This window comes from Mauremys mutica, chromosome 11 (genome assembly GCF_020497125.1).
Source record: "Mauremys mutica isolate MM-2020 ecotype Southern chromosome 11, ASM2049712v1, whole genome shotgun sequence".
Lineage (NCBI taxonomy): Eukaryota > Metazoa > Chordata > Testudines > Geoemydidae > Mauremys > Mauremys mutica.
Genome location: NC_059082.1, coordinates 19172134 through 19194518, shown reverse-complemented (window position 1 = coordinate 19194518; position 22385 = coordinate 19172134). Strand labels below are relative to the sequence as shown.

General features: G+C 40.7%; 1 protein-coding gene across 2 annotated transcripts in view; it reads right to left on the bottom strand.

Moving 5' to 3' along the window:
- Positions 1-2441: 2441 nt before the first annotated feature.
- The window catches only part of SLC30A4 (solute carrier family 30 member 4), a 28883-nt gene continuing 8939 nt past the window's right edge, over positions 2442-22385 (bottom strand). For both annotated transcript variants that reach the window (XM_044978625.1, XM_044978624.1), the window contains exons 3-8: positions 21251-21397; positions 11388-11541; positions 10915-11116; positions 10495-10600; positions 6247-6381; positions 2442-4620 (exon numbers count right to left, since the gene is read on the bottom strand). In XM_044978625.1, the coding sequence (XP_044834560.1) occupies positions 4466-4620; positions 6247-6381; positions 10495-10600; positions 10915-11116; positions 11388-11541; positions 21251-21397 (899 nt within the window). In that variant the 3' untranslated portion in view covers positions 2442-4465. The remainder of the gene's footprint in view (positions 4621-6246; positions 6382-10494; positions 10601-10914; positions 11117-11387; positions 11542-21250; positions 21398-22385) is intronic.

Sequence of the window (22385 nt, the reverse complement as noted above, 5' to 3'; positions counted from 1 at the left end):
TTTTACTTATTAATTAACCCAGAGTATGTATTAATACCTGGGGGGGAGGGGAAACAGCTGTGCATCTCTCTCTCTCAGTGTTATAGAGGATGAACAATTTATGAGTTTACCCTGTATAAGCTTTATACAGGATAAAACGGATTTATTTGGGTTTAGACCCCATTGGGAGTTGGGCATCTGAGTGTTAAAGATGGGAACATTTCTGCAAGCTGCTTTCAGTTAAGTCTGCAGCTTTGGGGCATGTGGTTCAGATCCTGGGTCTGGGTTGGAGCAGACTGGTGTGTCTGGCTCAACAAGACAGGGTGCTGGAGTCCCAAGCTACCAGGGCAGGAAAGCAGGGGCAGAAGTAGTCTTGGCACATCAGTTGGCAGTTCCCAAGGGGGTTTCTGTGACCCAACCCGTCACAGAGCTTATATAAGAAAAAGACCCAAAAATAAAATTGGGACATCTGTTCATCCCAACTGAAAGCCTGTGTCACACTGGTCATCATAAGCTTTGTGAAATGTATGTGCAGATACATACTTTGTGCAAATGTATGTGTAGGGAGATAGGTGGCTATATACTGGAAATTATGTTCTTAAGGCCTTGAATTTAAAGGCCGGTCACCCAGAGGTAGCATGCCTTAAGACAGGTTGTGGATAGGGTGACCAGACATCACGATTTTATAGGGACAATCCTGCTTTTTGGGTCTTTTTCTTATATAGGCTCCTATTACAACCCACCCCCTATCCCAATTTTTCACAATTGCTGTATGGTCACCCTGGTTGTCGAAGACATTAGCTCCCTAGCTGACTATTGTGTTTTGCAATGGAAATCAATTTGCTTACTGTGTCAAATGCTAATGAAGAGATCATAGGGATTTCAAGAGACGAAATTAACAGAAAAGCGAACAAGTCGGGGAGGGAACCATGTATACAGGTAAAGAACAAAAGACTGATCTAATTTATCTAGGGTGCAGAAAAATGCCCAGGCCTCCTTCATCTGGGGAAAAAACAGACAAGCTGCCAGTGGGTTTGAAAGGAGGTCCTTACCCATCTGGACTGAAAAACGCTGTGCAAAGATGTGCAGTACCTTATTAGACAAGAGGGCCTTTTGTTCATTATGTTTAAGCTCTAGAATGCTTAAAGAGATTGTATCTTTTATGAACCCTTTGTTTCCAGCAGATCTGTTTTGCTATCATTTGGATCTCTGCTCTTTCTTAAATTTATCCTTGTTTTCTCTAAATAAATCCAAGTGGTGTGTGTGAAGCAGAGCCGTGTCCTCAGGTGAAATGGATAAGCTAGTGTGTGCTCTTCCCTTGGGAGTAGCAGATCTGTGAATTCTGTGTGTCCAGTGGAACAGCGGCTGGGCACCCCAAAGGGATGCTCGGGGGCTGGAGTGCACCGATCATTAATCTGTAAAGAGAGAGCGGAGCCTGCATGGGCTGAGAGAGGAGCACTTGAGCTGCCTGCAGCCAAGGTTGTCAGGGAACTGACCCCTGGCAGAAACAGACAGATCTTCCTCATGCTAAGGGCACCCAAGGTACCTTACAGTCCCGGGTACCTCCAGGGAACATCCCACTTACCTTCTGTAATACACATTCCTACTCTGACGTTTTTTATACCTTTATTGTGCTTAATTTATTCCATTGTTCTGAGCATTAAAAATAGCAACAAATCTATCATTGTTTTCCTATTACCTTGGGATTACTACATTATTGAAGGCTAATAATGGGCTGCCCTCAATACATTGCTGTCTTGAGTGAAATACAAAGGGATAAAAGAGAGAGCCCTTTACCCTGAGTACTTTGTAAGGACAAAGTAGAGATCTGGAGGTAGGACAATCAAACCTAAATTTTCATCTAGTGATTCCTACTCAGTTATTATAGTTGAGTTTAGTTAGAAGGAGCTACAGGAATTTGTATTTGAGAGTTTCTCTGAGATGGGACAATGGAATCAACGTTCTAGCCTTTTTGTTGCTCTTTTAAGAACATAACAACATAAGAATGGCCATGCTGGGTCAGACCAAAGGTCCATCTAGCCCAGTATCCTGTCTTCTGACAGTGGCCAGTGCCAGGTGCCCCAGAGGGAATGAACAGAACAGGTAATCATCAAGTGATCCATCCCCTGTCGCTCATTCCCACATCCCCTGTCGCTCCTTCCATTTTTTTCTATATTGCTCTGCTGACAAGAGGCCCAGAACTAAACACAGTGTTCCAAGAATGGTCTTGCTAGGTCCTTAAAAGAAAGTGTGGATAACAGAACCACCTTTAATGTGTGTTTTTTTAAAAGCATAAGCACTACATGGTGGAAGACAAAAGACTGGTGATGACACTGTATAAGGAAGTGAGCCAGTGATCTAAATATAGTACCTCAAAACTGAGTTCACCTACGACTTCATGTAAGGAATACTACAAAACATAATTGCAAGGGGAATCAAAAGAAATAGGCTAGAGCCAGCAGTATGAATAAATATTTTATAAGACAGCAATGTGTAGTTTAATAACTGATTTAATAAATCCCACAGTAAAGCAACATATTTTGCTTTTTTCAGTTAAACAAATGTATAGTATATCATTACAATAAAAAACTCCAAATACAATACAAGTTTATCATACTCCAACTTCTAACTACATTGACTGTAAACCGCAACTTCATAAAATCCTACTTGAATAGCCAGTATGTGCAAAATACCTGGTTTTCAGAAAGTTCCTATGGAAAGGATACACAATTTTTCATAAACTGTGATATGGCTTTACTGGTGATATACTGTATGTACTGAAGCATTAGCTTCCCAAAGACACTGGTACTCTACCTCTGAGCTGAAGGTGCTGGCATACTGTAGTGTCGCATTCCCCCTCTTTGCTGGAAGAAATACAAACATAATCCAGTGTTATGTGCACTTTGTCCAAACTAATACTGTGCTGTTAATTAGTATCTCAGAAATTTTATCATCTGATTCCCTACCTCAAGAGAAAGCAAACAAGCCATGTTTTAGTCCTAATTGCAGCTACAAATCAGTTTGATGAAATTAAATATAAAACAGTAGCAGGTCTCAAAACAGTAGGTTGCCTTGGTATTTACAGCTGAACAGCAAAGCTGTCAATGTAGGGCAAAAGTTATCTTTTCTGATACATGCACAGAACTATTATTGATGTCAGTGGAAGTTCTGGATAGAGATCAAAGTGCAACAGAGATCTGAGGCCAAATTCTGGTTTTCTTTTCAGCTTTTGCAGTCTATATTCTTCTGGCCTTTAGTGAGGAGCATACCTGGTGGCTGTAACCACAGGCAGATCAGAGAGACTGAGTTTAAATTTGCCCCCTATAAAGTCAAAGTGCAGAGGATTTACAGAGACCTTGTGAGACTCAGTTCCATGGGAACCTGGACATCATATATCATGCACAGAATGTATTTCTCTAAAGGAAATGCAAAAATGAAATTAACAGATTATTAAAATTCTAAGTTTGGGGAACATATCTGAAATCTCTCCTCCCTACTTTCCTGTTAGAATATCTATTTGTGTTGCATGTCTGATTATCTGACAGTATCTTCATAGTTAACATAGTTTCTATAATTTTCTTTTCACAATGCAAAATAATCATGAAAAATGTTTCCTACAGCACATTTATTAATTCTAATTAGAATGAATGCTAATTAATTGGCCTTTGAATCGAGTTAAAATGTTTTACACGTTCAATTTCATTAATAATAAAATCATCTTAAGAGTCAAAACTTTATTAAATAAATAAGTGCTTCTAAGGTATACATGCCGTACTAAAATACATGAAAGATAACTGATCACTTAAAACATTTTGGGTCCAGTTCTGAAGTCTCTAATTAGACAATGGAAATTTTGCCTGGGTAAGGACCTCTTGATTTGGACTGTTGAATGCCTGCTTTAAATCTAAATTTCTGGTATGGATGCAGTAAATTCTATATTTGGCAATTTTCTGAAGACAGTTTATCAAATGGTTTAGCTAGCACTGTATGCACCATCTTCCAAGTTCATATATTAAAAACTGTATTACAAAAATACTGTATAACCACTTTCGGGATCTTTAAGTGTTATGGACCCCTGACATAATCAACTTTTAAAAAGTTTAAAGTCAAATACTGAATTCTTTATGCTCCATTTGGAACGCAGGTACATTAGGGGTACATAATTAACAAAGGACAATATTGAAGTGTAATTGATGAGGTATCTGCAGAGCCATATCACAACCTGTAAACAATATTGTGGAAACATCTTTGTCTGAAAATCATATCGAACTGACAGTAAATTGGTCAGAGCGAAAAAGAGCAAATACATTTTTCTGTAGGGAACCTCCTGCACTTTTTGCAGTACCAGTTCTCCCTCTGGCATCAGATACTGGTACAACTCCACACATAAGGGATTCCATTCAATCATGTTAGTTTTTCATTTATTGCTCTTTAGTCTTTGACTACAAGATAGAGAATAAGGCAGCAGTTCCCAAAATGTATGAAATTAGGCACTGGAACTCTGACAACTTGCACAGGTCTTGTTTACTTCGTGCTTGTAACTTTGAAGCTGGACAGAGCATTTATACATTCCAAATGTGTTCAGCAGCAAGTGTCTGGCCTTGGACTGAACTTCCTCCCATTTACGTGAACTACCTGGAACTGGAAAATGAAGAAAATTATCAATACGTGTCATCCTTCAAAAATCTGACAATCCACCTGCTTCACTATGCATTACAGCTGGCATGACTGCCCCATTATCGTGTGATCTTGGGCCCTGATCCTGCGCTCAGATCCTTAACGCTGATAAAAATAAGAATCTGATAGTCAGCAAAAAAGATCAAGATTTTTTGTCTATGGTTTCTATGGACAATACAAAAAGGGATTAATATGATAAATACATTACTGCTGTATTATAGAACATTTTACATAGCTGCTAAACATAAACCCTCATGTGTTGTATTGGACAGATATCTGCTGTTTTAATTTAGCTGGACTATATGGGCCCAATGAGTAATGGTGTTAACATAGCCCAGTCACTTTCCAACATTAAACAGATTTAAACAAGCTTCGCAGTTTGGTATACAGAGACCTCAGCCTGCTTAGTATCATGGGAAACTCACCCTTAAAAATCCTTTACACTTTTTTATGAAAGACACCAAAAATAAGAAAAATAGTTAAAGCATTTGAAAGGTAAAAAATTAAGTAAGTTGTTCATTTTAACAACATCCCTTGTCCCCTTCCCCTTTAGCTGGATAAAGCTTTTAGAAGGAATAAGTCCCTTGTTTGACAGTCTTTAAGATAGTTTCAAAGAGGGTAAGAGCATTCCTTTTTGAGGAAAAGAAGTTAGTTGAGATGGGCTGGAGCAGTCATTGCTGTTGTTGTTAAAGTCTGAACCCGTTTCCTAAAGACAAAACAAGACAAACACACACAAAAGGGGAGAGAACAGACCAGCAAAGATACAAAATGCAGCTTCTGTCTCTGGTGTTGACTTTCACTTGCAACCTCACCACTGGAAAAAACACAGGCACAGCACACGGTCTTACCAGCCACTCTGAGACCTAGCAAACCTGTACCAGCATCAGGCTGTTCTGGCCAGGCACTGAATTTCTGGTCATAGGCTCACAACAGTGTTGCACGTAGGCCGCGGTGTTGAGTTTTTCTTTTCCCTGGGGGTGCTCCATCCCTGTTCTGCCCCGAGGCTCCACCCACTCCCCTGTGCCCCCCCCCCCGCTCTGCCTCTTCCCCGAGGCCCCCACCTGCTTGCTGCTCTCCACCCTCTCCCAAACCCCTCCCCCAGCTACCGAACAGCTGTTTGGCAGCCCCTCCAATCAGCTAATCGGAGGTGCTGCCAAACAGATATGGCTGGTGGGTGCTGAGCACCCACTATTTTTTTCCCTGGGTGCAATGTCAGACTTGGGAGGGTAGCATGAAGCCCCTAGAGAGGTCTGGTTTACCGCCTATTGTGGGAAAACTGTGTTTTTTGTGACAGCAAAAAATCTGTGCAAAAGCATCAACTTTTTCCTTTTTAATGAATCTGATCAAATGGTATTTGCCCCTGATCTTTTCAGCAATGAGTTTTCTTGCACAATTCTCTATAATATACCCATGATACGAGAAGTTTTATGTATTTTATAAGCAAGCGATTTTCTATGCAAAGGATAGTTAAAAGCCTTGTTCCCAAAATGCATACATCACAGCTCAGTTTAATCAGAAGCATTAAGACAGAGTCAAAGTTCTTTCTGCAGCTAAGGCTTATCCTTGTAGGTATACTATGCAGTTACTTACCTAATTGCAAGTGGACTATGGCAGTAGTTTTTCCTGCAGTGAGAGACCAAACATTCAAATCTTCTATTGAATAAACATCTTCAATTTTCATTAAGTCTTCTTTAATGCGGTCCACATTCAAATGCTTTGGAACCCCTACAGTATAAGAATGAGGGGAAATTAATTGTTTCTAATTAATACACACACTGACTTTCAAAGTAAAATAGTATGACAGGTCACAAGAAGACAAACAAATAGTTCTTGTAACATTTAAAGTGTCTAGCGGTATCTAAATTATTGGCAAAGAACATAGGAATTGCCACACTGAATCAGGACAGTAATCCTTCCAGTCCAGTAACATAGGAACTGCCCTATTGGCTCAGACACGGGTCCATCCAGTCCAGAATCCTGTCTCCAAGAATTGCCTTGACCAGATGCTTCAGAGGAAAATGTAAGAAACCCCACGGTAGGCATCTATGGAATAGTCAGTCACCCCTGAGATTCTCATTCTACCTCCTGCTAGCTAGAGACTGGCTTAGATCTTGAAGCACATCCCTTCCAAAACTCATTTTTTGTGTTTACTGTCATTACTCTGCATGTTCTCCATGTAACTGTCCCAACCTTCTCTGAATTCTTCATGTGACAGTGCTGTGTACCAGATACTTCCAAGGAAAGTGTGAAAACCCCCTCATGGTGGACAATTATGCAATAATATGCCTCTGGGGAAAGTTTCTTCCCAACCCAAGAAGTTGGTGGATGTTTACATCTAGAAGCATGAGGATTGATATCACTTATAAATATTTATTCTAGCTAATGTAACTGCAGATATTATTCATGTAGCTTTCTAATCCTTTTTTTAAAATCCTAATGTGTTCTTTGCCACAAGATCTTATTGAGACAGTGAGTTTCACAGGTTAATTATATGTTGTATAAAAAGTATTTCCTTTTATCAGTTTTTGAAATTTGCTGCCTTTTAATTTCATCATGTCATGGGGGAAAAAACTAGAAATGACCTTCCTACACCAGTCACTAAATAATTTACACATCCAACATACCACATATTAATAGCCTTTCTAAATACTCTTAACCTTTTTAACCTACTATGGAAGCTTTTTGGTCACACTTTATATTAAGATTCCATTTATAAATCATTTATAAAGGTTAATAAATGATTACTAACATTCTATGAACATGTTAACTAGTCAGAAATTGGAATTTTTGTCTCATGGAAAGTCTCGACATTTCAAAATTTTGTTTCTGTTCTGAATCAGAATGGAAAATCAAAATATTTTTAAAAAATACATAGAATGAACAATTCCAAAAATTTCAAACTGGAAATGTCAACATGAAAATTTTGGCATTTTTGATCAAAATGATTCAACATGTTGAAACATTTTTCCTCTTGAAATGACGACCTTTCTATTCAAATAACCCTTTAAAATGAAAAAAATATTTCAAATTCACATTTTGAAAGAAAAAGCATTGCTTCATTTCAAAACATCAACTTGAAACAAATTCTTCAATGATTCTCACAACTAGAAAATTGTAAAAACTGCCAGAATGAACAATTTCTCATGAAAGCTTTCAATTTTGACAAAAACTACATTTGCCACTGGGAAATTTAACCAGCTCTACATCTTACAGACATGAGGAGTATATGTTATAGATGGCTTTAAGCACATCATTAGAAGGTGTTATAGATGATTATAAGACATGATTACAAAAACCCTTTTGATCTGTTGGACTTTATAACAACCAATTTAACCATTTAGTAAAACATCTATTAATCAAGTATTAATACTTCATAAACTATAAATGGAAGCTTAATATAAAGTGTGACCAGCTTTTTCATGGATCTCACTCATTTTTGTTCCTCTTCTCTGAACCTTTTCTATTTCTGCTCTCTTTTTAGAAATAGGATAACAAGGATTGAGCAATGTTTTCATTTATCTATTTCCATTGACTCCTCTGTCTTTCAATTCAAGAGTTATAATTAATTGAGAACCCATCAATATGCAGAAGTAATCCACTATTTTCTTGACGATCTCAAAAAAAATCTATGTTCGAGAAACATGATTTTCTTTTATACAAGACGTAGTTTTGTCCCTACCATGTTTATCTACTGTAGATGGTTAAAACTCTATTTTTCTAATGCTATTTTTATATTTTTCCAACCAATAATCTTCTTAGTATTAAAATAATGCCCATAACCATCCCTAGCACCTTTTTAAAATATACGTACAATATAGCTACCCTCCAGTCTTATGGTACAGTAGCTGATATTAATTATATATATTTAGCAATGCAGCCACTTCATTCTTAAGCTCCTTCAGGATGCCTATATGAATTCTCTCTGGAACTGGTGTCTTGTCGCAACTTAAATAACTAGTTTGTTCCAGTACAGGGATCGGCAACCTTTGGCATGCGGCCCGTCAGGGTAAGCCCCTGGCGGGCCGGGACAGTTTGTCCGCAGGTTCGGCCAATCGTGGCTCCCACTGGCCGCGGTTCACCGTCCCAGGCCAATGGGGGCTGCAGGAAGGGGCTGCAGGTGAGGGATTTGCTGGCCACGGCTTCCTGCAGCCCCCACTGGCCTGGAACGGCGAACCATGGCCAGTGGGAGCCGCGATCAGCCGAACCTGCGGACGCAGCAGGTAAACAAACCTGCCCGGCCCGCCAGGGGCTTACCCTGACTGGCTGCGTGCCAAGGGTTGCCAATCTCTGTTCCAGTATCTATATTAAAAAATAGAATCTAGCTGATAATATTAGGTAATCACATATGTGTTACATTTAATATTCCCACTTTAACAGTGTGGCTTAGTTTAAATGTATTTTGAAAACCTACCCAGCCCCACAGACTTTGATGTTTAGCAATGGTCTCTGACAGAACAAACCAATACACATTCATATCTACCTTTTTGGAGTTGCTAAAACGGAGTGCAAAAAGTTCCCAAAAGTACATGAGATCTAAAAAGAACCTTTCATCACTTATAATAATATAGTTAATTCAGACATATATTCATCACAGTCAGGCAGCCTACGCAAACAACTAGAATTCAAATGTAAAATCTGATATACGTTAGTTGTCTTATCTATTTTATTTGGCTAAATCTCAACACCACTAACCTGGAACTAATTGAGACGTCTTAATTGTAGGCACCATTCACTGTTTGTGCCCTCTCGATGAACCTTTTATTTTATTTTATTTTATTTATTTATTTAGCAAGAAAAAACATTTTGACAATCAAGATTGGTGAGGCCCTGTTCAGAGTTTTTGACTTGAACCATAATTCAACAAAGCAGAGTGTCAGATACCCAGCAACTGTACGGCCATGTTTGCATTACCCTTTCTCCCTAATATTTCCCTCATTGATACCATAGCTGCATTTCCACTAGGGGTAGTAACAGTCAGACTGCTAGTTAAAACAATGCACTGGAGGCTGCTGGCATTTTAACCACCATGTTGTCTAGATCTGCTCCGCACAGGCTAAGAAGACATAATAGTTAAAAAGCAATGACCAATCTACACCTGTGCTTCCACTGTTGCTACCACCAGTAGAACTGCACCAATGGTGCAATAACCATGGTGGGAAATTTGAGGGGGGAAAGGGTTAGTGTAGACACAGCCTGTGTGTAGAGCTTTTTGATCCACGTTTGTCTCTTTGTGTTTTGTAAGCATTTAATTTTCAAGTTAAAGTAAAATGTGGAGTCAGATGCTTGGCTATGGCAGAGAAGCATATAGTACAGGATTGGGGTTGGAGGGGGGAGCATGAATGGGTGCTGTAAATTTCACTTTTGCCTTCCAAATTCTGGGCAAGCTGTGTGCCAGGCAGGCACCTAGCAATTTGGCATAAGTTAAAGTAGCCTGAAGATTGCTCTAAGTTATACCAGCTCCCAGTGACCCCAATGGCTGAAACAAAAGTGGGGCAAAGGGACGCCACAGCCATGCCCCTTATATAGCAGCAGGGAAGGCATAGGGGCCATTATGACACTAATAATCCCCCTACACTGGGGCAATCCTCTGATGGCTGGATAAGTTGGCTCTGTGGCCAGGTTCTGCTTGTGGTGCCATGTAAAAGGGTTGTAACCCATCCAAGAATCTGGACCATGATGTCTGTGATCACTTATTCAATATGATTTAAATATACTTAGTGAACATTTTGTACAACAGAGAAATAACAAAGAATTAGCCATTACCACAAAATGTAACTTTCACTGCTAGCTGACATGTAAAATTAAATAAGAGTATCACAGAATTCATACAGAGCTTACCTTCCAGTATAATAACTCCTGTGTCCCGTATGATTCGGACTGTTGTAAAAACCACAAGTATTGAGAATATGTAAGTACATATAGGGTCAGCAATCTTGTATTCTGGCTGCAAGGTACAGATTAAGAGTTTGTAAGGAAATAGGCTTCTTGTAAAGATTCAAAAAAGACTTGGTCCAGTAAGATTCAGCCACTTTTACCTCTCTCTTTATTTTATATTCTGTTGAAGAATATTTAGATTTAGAAAATATGTGCACGGTAGCGGTCTAATCTTTACTCATTTCAGATGAATTTATATTACTAAAAAACAACAACTAACACTGAATATTTCTGTATCTTATTAAAAAAAAAAAGGTCCTTTAATCTAGTATAGGAATTAACATAAGAAATGTCCACAGTTGCAAAAGACTAGCAACGTCCTACCTTGAAACGTATGATGTATGCAGCTACAAGCACACCAATACTCTGTACCAAGTCCCCCAGGGCATGTACAAATGCTGCTCTCACTGCAAGGCTGCTGTGTCCATGGCTATGCCCGTGGGCTGTGTTAGGAGTGTTTGATGCAGGTACTTGGGAGTGTGAATGGGAATGAAGGTGACCTGACTGATTCAGTAGAAATCCCATTCTGAAAATGAAAGGAAAAGGAATAAGAGTGAAGCGATTTTATAAATATTTTGACCAAAGGATGGAGAAAAATATTACATTCATTACTACTGCATGTCTCATTTTGGGAGCATGAAGAGACCCAACAAACCACGCTAGCATACAAATACAATTCCCAACTGATTGAGACTGATTCAATAAAAATAAATATTACAGACTGTGAATGAATTCATCTCTATATTGTATTTTGTAAAGGTATACAAGGAATATCAATGTAGGGAAACAAAGCTTACATCAAGTTTACTGCAACGCCAACAGCTGCTGTAATGAGCATTATATCTCCATTAATTTCATAGTCCATATGGATAGTTCTTTGAACAGCTTCATATAAGAACACCACCATTAGGATATATACCAGCAATACACTAACAAGGGCTGACAACACCTCTGCAAACAAAAAGGGAACAACATTACAAGAGTGACTTATAGATCTACTATATCCTATTCAAAATTTCATTTGTCGTTTTTTACCAGGCAATAATTAATTTTCAGTAGATTCCCATACTTTAAAATATGTTGTGAATCAAGTCAAATTCAGAAGATACAGTCAGCAAACAGAACAATTTGTGCTAATCTGGTAATACACACTCTCATGTCAGCTTTGTTCCTGGAAATATATTTCCTCTGTTTAGGTCAAAATTTCTAGGTGGGTTCAGGAGATTCCCAAGCTAATTGGAAGCTGTGCCTAATGCAGTCACAGATAAAGGCCTGAGCCGATGTCCCCAAAGCTAGGAGCTCTGAAACCATAAGACTGACCTGTTTAAAAAGTAACTGTGTCTAGTTTACAAGTGTACACTATATCAACCTGAATATTTTGCATGAACTATTAATTGGTGCTGTATCGTTTTAAAGATTTCTAAATGCACAGTTTTGTGCTTTAGATGGAGACAAAGACAAAAGAAGATCATAATCACTGCACCACATAGTACAAAATCAGAATACATACTGGGAGCAAAACTCTTGAGAGGTGTGTGTATATATGATTTATTGTAGAGTCTTGTTATAAAGTGTTAAACAAATCTGCTGTATTTGCTATAATATGCTGTTACCTAACAGCTAACGAATCTCTACTTTTCAGAGAGATAAGAGTATCGTTAACCTTGATTGTATTGCATTTTGGTATTGTAATTTTAAATAACTGGCAGGGCCTACAGAGTTTGCATATGATGCTTTTCATTTATTCTAAATCAAAAGAAATTTTAAAACATAGGCATCAAAGGGCCTGATTCTGAGGTGCCTGGCACCTTTTGTAATGATTATGCCTGTACAAAGCGGGTGTAAAACACTACCATTCTGATCTGGTGACATTATACAGCCGCTTTACAAAAGTGTTAATGACAAACAAGATGCAAGAAAGCGGAGCATCAGGCCCCAATCCTAGACAACAAATATCATGCAAGATTTGAAATAGCTCTTTCAACTTTTAAAAGAAATTTGCTCTAATATATATGTTATAATGGAAAGGCCCATTCCTTAGGGTTTGGGGACCCTTTAGAGATTTCTGTTTTATGCAAATTTACATCCCAAATACTGAGTGTGAGCAGCAGGGCTTGGCGCATAGGGCCTTGATGGGAACTAGGGAGGAAGGAATCAAAAGCTGTTGACGGCTGTAGCATAATTTAGGGACACAGTTCTTTCCTGGCTAAATTGTAAGACCCAACTGTTTAATCATATTGGAGGACGACCATACTGTAGCTGAAATAGCCAGCCCAAGTACTAGGCACTGGACGGAGGTAGAGAGAAAAATCTCCTTGCACACTGAAGCGATGAAATGTGTCTGCAGCCACTCCACAGTGACTGCTTCAGTGGGTCCTGATGCACCTTTCTTTCCCAGGAAGGGAAGAGGATGGAAGGATCTATCCCATGGAGGAGTCCTCTCGGCATTCTGCCACATAGGGTGTCTACATGCTCCTACACAGAGCCCTTGCACAGAGGAACCTCACTCATGTAACTGCCTGGGGGAATTCCACGGAGGAGGATCAATTAGTGTGTAGGTACTGTAATTCAACTAGCCTATAAAAAATGGAGCTGATTATCTTAGAATGTGCATTTTATAAGATCCACATAGGCAGTTCTTAGACTATCTACATGTTACTGTAACTATAGCATGAAGAACTCAATGAGAGAGGCTTGTTCTTTACATTCTTATGTTGTTGTTTTGTTTTTGGTTTTTTTGTTCCTCCTGATTCCCTAATAACAGAAACTGTAAACAACCTGTGTTACTTTGGCACCATCTGTATGACAATTTTTCCCATATTAGGAAACAGGATTTAAAAATTGTTATTAAAATATGTTTGCTGTTAACATAATTGCTTGGTCTCAACAACAGCTGAACATTCTAAGCCCCATCCACACAGGTTTGCACAACCATATTAGCAAAACAGTTTTTACAGCAAAGTTAAACTGTTTCTTTAAAATTGGTGGAAACTGTGGGGGAGATGGACAATTTAACTCTAGCCAGGCTACATATTATTGGAAGCAATCCACTGCTTCACAGTTCCTTGGAATTTTGTTATAATTTTGTCCTCTTCCTTTTCATTTGTAATGTTAGTCCAAACTCCTTGAGCGGGTAATATCGGTAAAGATAGTTATTGTGTGTGTAATATTAAGCTATGTTAAACAAACATTATTAAGGTTGCAAAGTCAACCACTCAGAAGTTAGGGAATTAAGGTTGCCTGTGCAACCTTCATTTGCCATCCTTATTTGCATGGATTATAATACAATCTTTAATGACATGATCATATGCTATTTTTTTCCCACAGGACCCCTGCCTAATTCAGTCCACAGGATGGATGGTGTTCACTTAATAATCAGCTATTCAGTATTTTGTTTTCTCCCCATTGTTCAGTGTATGGACACAAGCTTTATTTACTGCAAAATATTCAGCCTGAGGCAGATCCCTGGCATGGAAAACTGGTCAGGTCTGGCAAAGTTTCATAAGTAACTGAAATCAGGGTCTTATAATGGGTAGTGTTGGGAAAATCTTAAGAGATGGTGCCACCAGACCAGCCTATAATGCAAAAAAATCTGCAGGACTGTATGCATGATTTGTATCATTATTATTTGTAATAATTAAAAATGTCATTCAGGACTGCTGATAAAATCTCATTGTCAGTTAATTACCAGAGCCTCTATCTTTCTGTATCAATGCCTCAAAGATCAGAGTTGATATTCATTTGTTCTTCGAGATGCAGAAGTGTAGCTGTTATTTCTTTGTGTTCCACACATGTTGCTATGAATTCTTTCACAGCTGGGGCAAAATTCTATCCTCAGATGCATAATATACTCCAACAGTGTTGTTCTGTGTTGGCATTTGACAGCTGCCTCAGTTCTCCCCATGTCTTAGATCTGTCAGCATGTACAATGTTTCTTTGATGGCTGCAGAAAGTATTGTTTCTATCAAGGAACTGTCTTCATTTTACTCATTCAACACAATAGTAAGAAGTGTCCTCTGAAAGAGCTTTTGATGTCACCAGAATCACTTGGTCCATAGGCTGAATTTTAAAATCAGGTTGGCAGGAAGAAACTTACACCAACGCACTCAGCTGTTCAGTTTATCACTGCCTGGATAAGAATCAGTATTATAAAGCTCCAACCAGGCTCTGAGAGGCAGCCATTATGATCTCAAATGATTTCAGAAAGATACCCATCTTAAAAAACCCTGGAGTTATTCATGCAATTTCAGGAGTTCTTTATGAAACAAATTATTCATGTTGATGTCCTTAAAACAACATAGTTTCATAGATTCGTCAGTCATGTGAAATGTTGGCATATGAATCACATTCCATTACCATACACCAGCAGAGTATTATTTTTTTTAATGCAAAGCAATTTTCTCTGTAGCTGCCTAAAACCAGTGCCTTTCCTGGCAATAAATTATAATGAGATCTCTTTCTTGCTGGCAGTGTAAATTTGGTCTCTCTGCAATCCTTCATTTCTCATTAAATTAATCAAGCACTGTCTAAATGGAACAATCAATTCTGTAGCTATTGATATAATCTCACCAGCAACGGAGAGCTGCCAAATTCTCTATCTATGGTTAAATCAGTTAGCTGAAAAGGGACATCTCCACTTAAATCATGGTTAAACTGAAGTACTTTTGGTTTTAAAGGTGTAACCCATTCCAAACTTGCATGTTCTGTCCATATTTCATCCCCATTTTTCTAACCATTCTAGGAGTCTGAGTTTATCCACTTCCTTTTCATCGCTGCAAAGAGAATTAAGCCTAGGACACAACATACATTCTGCATTTAAATAGCATTGGAATAGGTGACAGCAGTGCTAATTTCCTCTGAAATGCAAACAGATAATCAATAGTGCTAATGTGCTAGATGCTGCTAGAATCCTTTTACAAATGAAAATGGTCTCTCAAGTATTGGAAATTCAGAGTTCCAAAAGCTGGAGTTATAGAAATACTGTTAATTGTATTTGTAATGTTGCCAACGTTAATATCTATATAGGTAACCTAAAAAATAAGTGCAGAGTGCATCAGTTTAAGAAGCCATGAGATATATTTAATGCATATTCTCAGCTTTTTTGAAAAGGGTCCTTCCTATTCTCTACCAGAATCCGTGAAGTGCACACTCTTTTGCTGAATTTTTATTATTCGCTGGTCTCTCTATATAATATCTTTCATGAAATTCAGACTAATGGTGGAGTTAAATTATTCGATAACAAGGTTCTTAGTGTATAAGACTTTTAGGAGAATGTGTCATGAAGAGTTGGGGAATCTCTTGTTCCATTACCAGCTCTGCAACTGATTTGTGTGGTATTGGGCACTTAGGACAGAATGATCAAATTTGGGTGCCTCAGATTAAGCAAGTAAATCCTTGTACTATATATGTTAACCTCTTACATGCCCCCAGCAGTAAAATGAAAACTATACTTAGATCGCTCACAGAGGTACTGTGAGGTTCCTTGAATTAATGTTTGTAAAGTGCTTTGAAATCCTTGAATGAGAAGCATTACATAAGTTGAAAGTAGAATAATTGAGTTAGAGCCAACTAAGCTCCCATGGAAAAAGCTGTGAAAAAATCCCTGAGCCACAACTGTTCTTCCGCTCCATAAACTCTCAAATATTTGTTGCTAGTTTAAAAAAAAAAACCCAGTGAGATGCAAGTCTTCTGCTGAGCCCAGAGCAATCTTAGTGAAAGTTTCCAGGATTGTCAAATATTTTCAAGAAAATGGTTTAAAAAAAATAGCTTTCCATTTTTTTTAAATGAACTTCTCTGACACTTCATTCTTGTCTTAGGTTGGTCTCAGGTCACTTCATTTCTATATACACATTAGTTTTTGAGCTCTAAATGCGTACAAAAACCTCTGAAAAAAAATTTTTTAATGAGGCTTCATAACTCAAAACAGTACCCAAGAGACTTCTGTGTGTATTCATATTGCCCAAAAAGTGCTCTGGGGCAAACCTGGAAGGTCATGTTTCAGTGTAAAGGTAACTCATCCAACAAAATTAAAAACTCTTGAAAGAAATGATTCTAATGGAAATGCTGGCAAACCCTCTCTTGTTAGAGCCTCAATGAGCCTTGCTACTGTATTGTATTACGCAGTATTACTTGAGTGACTAGTTAATGCCATAGGGTTGTAGAGTTAGGTGATGAAGCTAATGAATCTGCTCCCTACTACTATAAAATCTGAAATATGAATTGTAAACTTCATTACATTATGTAAGTACTGAGCTAAAATAGACGTTGGAATTCATTGTAAAAGCATGTATTTTAAACCACAGTAAAGCAGAAATAGTAAAGCCTGATATTTCAGAAAGCATAAAAAGTTGAAGTTCCTGTTAAAATGTTTACAATTCAAGACCCGCAATCATACATTATTAATTAATACAGTTACAACATTAAAAGCACTTGTCATCTTCATAGTTATATACAACCACGAACTAATTAATCCTCCCAACACCTGAGGTTGGTAAATAATTCTTATACTTAACAGATGCCTAAAATAGGGAGAGGTTAAGTAATTTGCTCAAGACCACAGAAAGAATCATATCAGAGTCAGAATTAGAACTCAAGAATATGTAGCACATACTAGGGCAAATATTGTCTCCTTTCCCCTTTGTGGTCCTGGAAGGTTCTCAACACACCAGAACTGCTGCTGCACAGGGAAATAAGGGTTGTATAGGAAAACCCATGAATACAGGAGAGTTCTCTGTGATGCTTCTCTCCCCAGTAGCATGGAGTCGAGAGGAAAGATAGTATTGTGGTTAAGGCGCTGGACTAGGTTGCCAACTTTCTAACTGGACAAAACTGAACACTCTTGCCCCAGCCCCTGCCCCACCACTGCCCAGAGACCCCACCCCTGCCCTGCCCTTTCTCCGAGGCCCCTTCCCCACTCTCCCCCACCCTCTCTCACTTTCACTGGGCTGGGGCAGGGGGTGGGGGGTGAGGGCTCCAGCTGGGGGTGTGGACTCTGGGGTGGGGCCAGAAATGAGGGGTTCAGGGTGAAAGAGGGGGCTCAGGGCTGGGGCAGGGGGGGGCAGGCTTTGGTTGGGGTTGTGGCTCTGGGATGGGGCCGGGGATGAGGCGTTTGGGGTGTGAGGGGGCTCCAGGCTGGTGTAGGGGGCGTGGGGTGCAAGCTCCAGGAGGGAGTTTGGGTGCAGGAAGGGGCTCAGGGCTGGGGCAGGGGGTTGGGGTGTGGGATGGGGCTCGGGGTGCGGGCTCTGGGAGGGAGTTTGGGTGTGGGAAGGGGCTCAGAGCTGGGGCAGGGGGTTTGGGGTGTGGGCTCTGACCAGGCAACACTTACCTCAGGCAGCTCCCAGAAGTGGCCGGCATGTCCATCTCCTAGGCAGAAGGGCCAGTAGGCTCTGTGTGCTACCCACCCCCACAGGCGCCATCCCCGCAGCTCCCATTGGCGCAATTCTCTCTGAATGGAAGCTGTGGAGCCAGCGCTTGGGGCAAGGGCAGCATGTGGAGTCCCCATGGCCGCCCCCGAGCCTAGGAGCCGGATGTGCCGTCTGCTTCTGGCAGCTGCATGGAGACAGGGCAGGCAGGGAGCCTGCCTTAACCCTGCTGTGCCACCAACTGGACTTTTAGTGGCCTGGTCAGCAGTGCTGATCAGAGCAGCCAGGGTCCCTTTTTGACCAAGCGTTCCGGTCAAAAAACAGACACCTGGCAAGACTACACTGGACTGAGACCCAGCTCTGCCACAGACTTCCTGTGTGATCTTGAGCAAGTCATTTAATCTCTCTGTGTATCACAATCTCCTCTGTAAAACAGGTCAACACTTCCTTTCTCACACTCTTTTTGTGTGTCTTGTGTATTTAGGGCTAGATTGTGGTGACTATTACTCACAGTGAGTGGTGCCTTATTTTCCAAAGGAACCCCTCTGACGTCAATAGGACTATTCATGAAGTAAGGTATCTGTAGCGGGGTGGTTACCCCGCTCCGGCCCTGAAGGGGTTAAAGCAGCCCTGGAGAAGGCTGTTGCCGAGAAATGCTAGGCTGATTGGGGGAAGCAGCAACAGTTGGGGCCATGCCCCAATCAGGCCACAGCTGGCCCTATAAGAGGGCTGAGGGCCAGAGACTGACACACTCTCTCTCTAGCCTCTTGAGAGAGAAGGACCAGGCTACCTGGGAAGCTGAGGAGGGTACGTAGGGTGGAGCAGTGCTGGGGAAGGGCAGAGGGAGCCAGGGCGCTCCAGTCTAGTTAAGCCCCAGGCCGAGTTAAGGGCCCACAAGGGTACTAGGGCTGCAGAGGGGTGGCCCAGGAATAGGCAGAGGCAGCTGGTCCAACCCCCCTTGCCAATAATGAGTGGTTTACAGACTGCAGTCCACCCCAGTGAGCAGGGCCTAGATGGTGACTTGCAGTAGCCACTGAGGCACGGTGGGGGTTGGGGGTTCCCCTGGGTGGGGAGATCCAGACTGTGGGTTGCTGCAGTGGGCAGAACCCCTGGGCAAAGGGCACTGGGGTCTGGGAGGGATATGGAGGGCCAGTGGCAGGTGAGAAATCAGCCGGCAGAGGGCACTCCGGAGCTGGAAAAGAGCTAATTCCCTGGACAGCCAGCAGGAGGTGCTGTGCCGGTGAGCCTCGCCCCGTCACAGTACTACTCAGCATAAATAAGTCTGGCCCACTGATTGTAAGCACTTTGGGACAGTGATTGCCTGTTACTACATTGTGTGTATGTACCACACTGAGCACATGGGGTTCCTCCAGGTGCTTCTGCAATACAGATAACACTGATATAATGATAGGGGTTGTGGTTGGCCAGAGGAGTAGTCTATTTGGCTCAACAGACTTTGTCATCTTAAACTTAATCTTTCAAAACTGAGGGGTGCACAGGGGTCCTAGTTGCTTGGACAGCCACTATTGCTATGGCCAGTGGAGTGGCTGCACATCTACTCTGAGCCTTGTCACTGGCTTGTAGGAGAAATTTCCTGTCCTACCCTTGTTAGATTCCTTAGGTAAGGCCCATATCCTGGGAGCAACAAGCAGCATTTAGAATACAATCGGTAAAATCACCCACTCATCAGAACCTACTTGACAGACAGCCAAATAAACTTTCATTCCTAAGAGCTAAGTCAAGCATGAAAAACTTAACTCTGAATTTGCCAGATTCCATTTCCACACAGGTTCTGTTCCCACTGAAGCATCTATTGGGTTTTGCCATCAAGCTCCATGGAAACCAGGTTTGGTTTAAAAGAGACGTGATGTTAAATCCTTCTGGATTTTCCTTTAATCCTTTAAGGCCTTAGGGCTTGTCTACATTACCTGCTGGATCAATGTGCAGGGATCAATCCAGCGGGGGTTGATTTATTGCATCTAGTCTAGACGTGATAAATTGAGCACTCTCCCGTCGACTCCGGGACTCCACCAGGGGAAGAGGCGCAGGCAGAGTTGACGGGAGAGCCTCAACCATCAACTTACCGCAGTGAAGACACCACAGTAAGTAGATCTCAGTACGTTGACTTCAGCTACGTTATTCACATACCTGAAGTTGTGTAACTTAGATTGATTTCTTCCCCCACCCCCGCCTCCAGTGTAGACCAGGCCTTAGTCTACCCTGAGTTTCAATCTGGAGTTAATAGCATCCCTGCAAGCGCAGTGTATCTCCACCAAGGTTACGTGATCACTGGGGGGGGAAGCATTCTTAAGCTGGGTTAGCTAGCCCAGATTCGAATAGTAGCCAAGACATCATAACTTGGCTTTTAACTTGTGTTAGCATCTCAAATTCAACTCTAGGGTCCCTTACAGGCTTTAACTTGAGCTGCCCACTCAAGTTAAAAATTGCCTTGTCTTTGCAATTTTACCGAGTCAGCTAACTGGGAGTAGTTACCCCATGTTAAGTACACATTCTTTGCAGTGAAGACCTAACTGAAGGCTTTATACATCAATGCTGATATTTCTGTAGCCACATATGTTCAACATAATCTCTGTAGACAAGTCTTTAGACTGGAAGATTCTTATTCAGGTGGTGATGAATCACTATGCTGAGTTATTTGCAGGGAAAAGGCTGTGCTTTTCCTACATAATATAACATGAAATAATCACTGTGACATGAGTTTCCTAAATAGGCCTCTAATGCACAGTTATTAAAAAGATACTACCAACAGAAATAAAGCCTTCTCCACATCACTCATCTGAATGCACAGCAAAGTAATAAAGAGGGGGGGGGGAAGACATGCCTGCCACTTAGGGTATTTTATTAAACTTTTCAGTGATGTTAGTTCTCATGAAAGATGACGGTCTGACAGCCAAGGACAACATAGTCTCCTATTTGAACCTACAAATAGCTACAGCACAGGTAGGAGCAGTGGAACCTCTCCCAGGAAGGGCTATCAATGTAACACAACCTTGGGCTGGGGGGACCAGGTCAAATCATGGGCCCCCGTCTGTCACTTTTGTGCCACTCTGCCTAGGGAAATTCCCAGGTGTCATAAAACCAGCATAGCCAGCTCTCTGCTGCCTGCTATGGACAGAGCGTTGTAAAGGGCCCTTCGTGTAAAGCTATTTCTAGATTTACATAACCTCATTTCTGATAGTTAGTTATTTAATGCTCTACACTACAGCTCTGCAGTCAAACTTTCCTCATAGTTAGCAGTGTTGTAAATGGTATAACAGTAAAGTCTGGCAGCTACGTACCTAAGCGGTGAAATCCAAAGGTGAACTTTTTTGTGGGAGATTTTGCAGAGAGCCACAAAGCAAGCAGAGTCAAAAGAATACCACTGAGGTCAGTTAGCATATGAAGAGCATCCATCATGATTGCTAGACTATTAGCAACATATCCACCTGAAATGGAATTGGAAAAGTTAGGGCATGTGATCTGAACCACTCTGTAAAACATCCGTTGGGTGTAGTTTACAACAAAGCATATTCAGAATGGTGCATTGAGCAAGTAATGAGGTGTGGTAATGGAGCTGGTGGTTTTTCCCATTGCAATCAATGTGCCATGCTATTTCTTAAAGCTACCATGGTGATAAATACAGTATAAATACTTAAACAGATTAGGTAAGTGGAAAAGGCTCCGTCCTCCAAGCTTTACTCACACAAGTGGCCTCACTGACTTCAGTGAGACCACTTGCTTGAATAAGGTTCTGCAGGATCAGCCTAAACTAGCTTAGTGTCTTTTCTTTGTTTTGTGCGTTTAATCAGATGATTAATTAATTTATTAAGCCAAGACTGCAAAGTTTTTTGACATTTTGAAACATGGGCAGAGCTCCAATGACTAAATGGCAAAGAAATTCAGTCTGTCCTCTTTTTTTTTTTTAACATTAAATCTTAAGCCTCATTGTTCCCTGTCCCAGCAGCCATTGCCAACCCTTCCATTCTGAAATACTTCTTTCCATTTCTATGTAATTTAACCCCTTTCTCATAACTGTGGGCTGTGCTGAGATAAATTTCTTCAGATCAGAAGGTTAAAGTGATCGATTTGCCCTGAAGCAGATGTCAATATCTGTAATAGATGCATGGAAGGGGTTAACCTAATAAAGACGTAGTCTTCCTTTCATGCACAGTGCTAATGGGAGTTCTGCACATGCACTCAAAAGAGACTACATCAGGGGTAGGCAACCTATGGCACATGTGCCAAAGGTGGCACGTGAGCTGATTTGCAGTGGCACTCTCACTGCCCGGGTCCTGCTACTGATCTGGGGGACTCTGCATTTTAATTTAATTTTAAATGAAGCTTCTTAAACATTTTAAAAACCTTATTTACTTTACAGACAATAGTTTAGCTTTATATATTATAGACTTATAGAAAGAGACCTTCTAAAAACAT